At 38.6% G+C, this 6,083-nt stretch overlaps 1 protein-coding gene across 1 annotated transcript; it reads left to right on the top strand.

Annotated features, from left to right (window-relative positions):
* The first annotated feature begins 1,543 nt into the window (after window positions 1-1,543).
* On the top strand, window positions 1,544-3,877 carry IL5 (interleukin 5). Its single transcript, XM_007461333.1, has 4 exons — window positions 1,544-1,719; window positions 1,924-1,956; window positions 3,415-3,546; window positions 3,654-3,877. Exons 1-4 carry the CDS (start codon window positions 1,576-1,578, stop codon window positions 3,750-3,752), a joined length of 408 nt encoding a protein of 135 aa, XP_007461395.1. The 5' UTR covers window positions 1,544-1,575; the 3' UTR covers window positions 3,753-3,877.
* The last annotated feature ends 2,206 nt before the right edge of the window (window positions 3,878-6,083 follow it).

The following is a 6,083-nucleotide window of genomic DNA, read 5'->3' as shown; positions in this document are numbered from 1 at the left end:
ACACGACACAACTAGAGAGAAGTCCGCGCTGCAAGGAAAGATCCCGCATGCCTCAACAAAGATCCTGCATGCCGCAACTAAGACCCAACACAGCCTAAAATAAATAAATAATAAATAAATCTTTAAAAAATAAAATAAAAGGCTTGTCTACCTCCTAGATGCCTCTACTTCACATACAGAACTACATCCAGCTTTGGAAAAGGATTCTAGGTAACAATTCATATTTGGTACAATCTGTGCTATATACTCAAGGTAGTCCTAAAGCCAGGCTTCCAGGCCACCAACACAGAACCACTTTGGGATGCTCACTGAAACTCTCCATTATAAACAATGGCTTACACTTCCATTATGTGTGCTAAAGCCAGGGAAGAAGGAAGTGTGTGGTCTAGAAGGGGGCCTCATTTGCTCCCTTCTGGGGTTATAGGTCAGAGCCTAAGGTACACAAAGGCTGATTCCCCTGATCACACCTATTCATACATGGCCCACCCAGGGTGTGAAAGGACACTCCCACCCTTGTGGGATGTGAAGGAGAGGCCATGCCCATATGTTATGTGGTTGTGACGGATGTTTTTTGGTTGCCTTCCTAGCATCTAGGTCCCTCTTACTACTACCTAGGACTCCAAATTTCTCAGGTATGAAGTTTGGGTGGGATGAAGCCCATCTCCAGCTCCAGGGAGAATCAATTAGTATATCTCACACCCCTGGCCACAGTTCAAGGGTGAACATGGGATCAAGGGTGAACAAGGCTAAATTCTTGGACTTTTAATTGAGCAATCAGAAAAACACAATTTGCTTTCTCCTGAGGCTCATGAACAGGGTACATATAGATTCAGGAGGTTGGACATCATCTTGGGTCCACAGTGACCCAAGAATGGGTCACTGCCTGAGAATGAAGACAGTGGTCACTGAGGTAAGCAACATAAAGGAGCCTCCACCCTGGATCATTTGGTTGTATCAGCTAACAAATCCCCCATTTGGCTTCAACCAGTTTGGGTTAGGTTTTTGATCACTGGCAACAGAAAGGATCCTAATTGAGACCCCAGTGAACACAACTTGACCCAGCTAAGTTTTGATGTTCTCTGCTCTAATCACCATCTTCAATCACCAGTATTTTCAATTCCTTTTAAGACAGATCAACCTGGCTACAACTGCATTAGAGTTTACTTGACGTGAAAAGAAATTCTCAATATTTACGTATTTTAGCATAAAATTCTATTTAGTGGCTTACATTATACTTCTTTTTACACAAATCTTTTAAAAGGAAATTCAATCTTCTGATTTTAAGAAATGCAAATGTGGGGCAATGATGTATCCACCTAAGGATTTTCTTTTGTAATAGAAGATGTTTTTAAAGGTGAAAAATAGGGATTTTTATTATTATTAAAAGATAAAAGTAAAATTATTTTTTAAGGTACAGCCATTGGAAACAGTTTCACTATATGCCATTATTAAGCATTCTCTATCTGACTGTTAGAAATTATTCATTTCCTCAAAGAGAGAGAATAAATTGGTTGGGGATGAAATCTTGTACTATGCACTTTCTTTGCCAAGGCAAACGCTCAACATTTCAGAGCCATGAGAATGCTTCTGCATTTGAGTTTGCTGGCTCTTGGAGCTGTCTACGTTTGTGTCATTGCTGTAGAAAGTCCCATGAATAGACTGGTGGCAGAGACCTTGACACTGCTCTCCACTCATCAAACTCTGCTGATAGGTGACGGGGTAATTTTCTTTTTGATTCCTACAGTCTTTAAAATATTTAGGTAATCATTTGTGGTGGCTAATTTTTAAAGATCTGTCATTAATCATGAAATTATGAGAGTGTTAGTACTATATAATTGATAACCATATTACCAGCAAGAATTTTACTAAAAGTTATGAATGCTAGAGTGCTTTAAACATGAATGTATTTTCTTTCCTTTTCAGAACTTGATGATTCCTACTCCCGAACATACAAATGTAAGTTAAATCAAGATTTGATAAATGATTGAGTGAATTTCATATTTTAAGCTATAAAGCATTAGTTATCACTGTAATGATTTAATTTTCTCCATTTTGTTTTTGTGTGTGTGGATGCAAATGTATGTACTTATAAATATTAGGAATAACTTTACAAGTAGAATTCATTAAACAAGTGGATCAGGCCCTTTGGTGATGTTGTCAGTTCTCCATCTCAAAGAGCCTCATGTAAGGCATTCTTTTTTTTTCTTTTTTTTTAGGTGTTTAATGTCTTTTTCTTTGATATATGCTTTTTAAAATTTATTTATTTTTTAAATTGAAGTATAGGTGATTTACAATGTTGTGTTAGTTTCAGGTATACAGCAAAGTGATTCAGGTTTATATATATATTATTTTTCAGATTCTTTTCCCATATAGATTATTATAAAATATTGAGTAGAGTTCCCTGTGCTATGCAGTAGGTCCTTGTTGTTTATCTAGTTTATATATAGTAGTGTGTATATGCTACTCTCAAATTCCTAATTTCCCCCCCCCCCACCTTTCCCCTTTGGTAACCATAAGTTTGTTTTCTATGTCTGTGAGTCTGTTTCTGCTTTGGAAATTAGTTCCTTTGTATCATTTTTTAAGATTCCACATATAAGTGATATTATACGGTATTTGTCTTTCTCTTTCTGACTTCCCTTAGTATGATAATTCTAGGTCTATCCATGTTGCTGCAAATGGCATTATTTCATTCTTTTTTATGGCTGAGTAGTATTCCATTGTATATATGTACCACATCTTCATTATCCATTCATTTGTAGATGGACATTTTGGTTACTTCCATGTCTTGGCTATTGTAAATAGTGCTTCTTTCCAGAAGAATTGCATACTGGGTGAGAGGGGCCTCCTAGTCTCCATTCAACTCTATCTATGGCTTTCCTCTCACTCTCATGTCTTTCTGAAAGTTTAGCAAGTTAGGTTTATATTTTTAAAATTATGGTCAGTAGACATTAAAATATACAATGAATGCCCTATATTAATATATGTGTCATTTCCACATATTTAAATTATTATGACCATATAATGGAATTGTATACATTTGGAGTATGTCATGGTTATATTAAAATGTAAAATATATGATTTCATTAGTCTAAATAGAATAAAATTACCAGCTAGAACTACAAAAGGAAACTCATGGGAGCTCAATCAGTATTGTAGTTGCATTATACGTCCTAGACATTTTAATTTCGGTTAAGGAGTTAATTTATATCATTTGTAAAACTCCTCAGTAGTTATATAAACTTTATCTACTTTTGGAAATTATAACTCAGTGTGAAGTGGTTTGCCACTTGGAAAAGGAACAAGTAAAATATTCTTTGGAGAAGAGAACTCATGTAAACAACACAACTAACTTCTGGAACTAAATTTTTATACCTTGTTTTGATTATTTATAGTTTTTAAATCTTCCTCATTTAGCACCAACTATGCATTAAAGAAGTCTTTCATGGAATAGACACATTGAAGAATCAAACTGCACAAGGGGATGCCGTGGAAAAACTATTCCAAAACTTGTTTTTAATAAAAGAATACATAATAGACCTCCAAAGAGTAAGTTAAAAACATTTAGTGGAAACTTAAGTATATTTGTCTGGCTCTGCCTATGTTTACAAGAACTGACAGTTTCCTACAATACTTACTGTCTACTCTTTTCACAGAAGAAGTGTGGAGGAGAAAGATGGAGAGTAAAACAATTCCTAGACTACCTGCAAACTTTTCTGAAGGTGATAAACACCGAGTGGACAATGGAAAGTTGAGACCAACCTGTCTCACTGTAGCGAGAGATTCTGGAGGAGGAGAAGGATGTTTTACTGCAACAAGGATGAGGGCCAACCAAGGGTGGGGCCTTAATATTCAGTGTAATGAAACTTCAGAGGCAAAGTAAATATTTCAGGCATACTGCTACCTCACACAGGCAGAAAGTATAAAAACAAAATATTTGAGCTGTATTTCAGATATCAGAATCATTGAAGTATTTTCCATCAGTTTGCTCTAAGCAAAATAGATATATACTTTTATCTATCTTATTTAACATAACATTCTGTAAAATGTCTGTTAATATTATTTATGAAATAATTGAGAACTTGGAAAATTAATATTTATTTCACCTTAGGCTATGTTCCAATAAAACAAAAATAGACAACTCTGGTTCAATTTGTTGCTGGCCTTTGTCTGACTTCTGAAGTGAGCACAGTCTGTGTGAGAACATGCCAAGTTTGGAGAGCATTCCCATCTTCCAGGTGGCAGAAGTCGCAGGTTGCTAGGCATACCATGGGTGGATGAGATCTAGCAGGACTTAATGGGGAAGGGGGTAGCAGGGACATGGGCAGAGGCTGGAGCCCGGTTTCCTCTCCATGGTATACCCAGAACCTAGGTTGGTGCAGGTAAAATGGGAGGTGATGAATGAATGATTATAAGGGCCTTCCAGAACTGGCCAGAGAATTAAAATGAGTTTCACGGCTTCACCTGGGGAGGAGGGCAGTGTAGGAATCTGTATCTAGGTCTCTTCCCAGCCTATGAGAAGAATGTGGCAGGCCAATCCCACTGCCAGTTTGGGGAAGAAATGCTCCTTGTGGAGCCCAGAGCACTGTGACCTGGGGGTTCTTCACCTCACCTGACTGTGGCATAACAATGGTCAGAGAAGCACTGGTAGGCAGTTATATTGGGGAGGCTGGGTTCTAGAGGTGCCCACCATCTGTATTCCCAGAGGCAGAGCAGCATTAGGCAGAACAACACTCCAATCTGCCTGTTTATGACTATCAGTACCATAACTGGAAGTTCCTCCACTTGAGGAAATTTCTTAAGGATTCAGAAAATACGTTCTTTAAGATATATTTTAAAACTGAGACCTGGAGGAGAGGCCCAGTAACAATATTCAGCTATGCCATTAATTCCTTCCTTCGCTTACTGATCACAGGCCCTACTGCATGCTGGGAGACAGTTGTGGCCATGCGCTACAGGGCCTTACAGATGGTGCCATTACCCTGGGCATTATCTGCATAGATTGCACGTGTTGCGCTTGACTGCTTGTGTGAAGCAACTGCTACTACTGTTTCTGGGTGTGGGAGAGGGGCCAGGGCAGTCAGACACAGATTCCCAGGTGGGAGAATGCAAGTCCTTTTGTGCAAGAAGACATATTTCCCTTCCAGCACAAACACAGGCATGGTAGTCAGCACTCTGCTGTGGCTTAGGCTCCCAACTTGTGCACCCACCAAGCCCCAAGAGCTGGGGCTGAGATGATGAAGAGGTGTCAGCACAGTACTACGCTGACTGTTCTCGAAACTGACAGGAAACAGGAAACTCAATTTGAGAAGAGACTGAATGTCAATTTAATTCAATTCAGCAAATATTTATTGAGCTCCCATATGTTCCAGGACTGTTCTAGGGACTAAGATTCATCAGTGAATAAAAAAGACAAAATTCCCTGCCCTTGTAAACTTATATTCTCTCTCAAAAAAGGTCATTTTCTAGCCAAGATATGGAAGCAACTTAAGTGTCCATCAACAGATGAATGAATAAAGAAGATGTGTTGTATATATTGATATATATGTACAATGGAATACTACTCAGCTATAAAAAAGAACGAAATTTTGCCATTTGTAACATGGATGGACCCGGAGGGTATTAGGCTTAGTGAAATAAGTCAGAGAAAGACAAATACTGAATGTTATCACTTATATGTGGAATCTAAAAAGTTAAACAAACAAGTGAATATAACAAAAAAGAAACAGGGCTTCCCTGGTGGCGCAGTGGTTGAGAGTCTGCCTGCCGATGCAGGGGACACGGGTTCGTGCCCCGGTCCGGGAAGATCCCACATGCCGCGGAGTGGCTGGGCCCGTAAGCCATGGCCGCAGAGCCTGCGCGTCGGGAGCCTGTGCTCCGCAACGGGAGAGGCCACAGCAGTGAGAGGCCCGCGTACAGCAAAAAAAAAAGAGGCAAAAACTACTATGTATAAAATAAATAAGCTACAAGGATATATTGTACAGCACAGGGAAAACAGTCAATATTTTATAATTACTATAAATGGAGTATAATCTATTATACTCCATAATAGAATTTTGAAAAATTTGGAATCACTATGTTGTACA

The sequence above is a fragment of the Lipotes vexillifer genome, unplaced genomic scaffold (assembly GCF_000442215.2).
Source record: "Lipotes vexillifer unplaced genomic scaffold, Lipotes_vexillifer_v1.1 scaffold217, whole genome shotgun sequence".
NCBI classification, from domain to species: Eukaryota; Metazoa; Chordata; class Mammalia; order Artiodactyla; family Lipotidae; genus Lipotes; species Lipotes vexillifer.
This window is presented reverse-complemented; position numbering and strand designations above follow the sequence as displayed.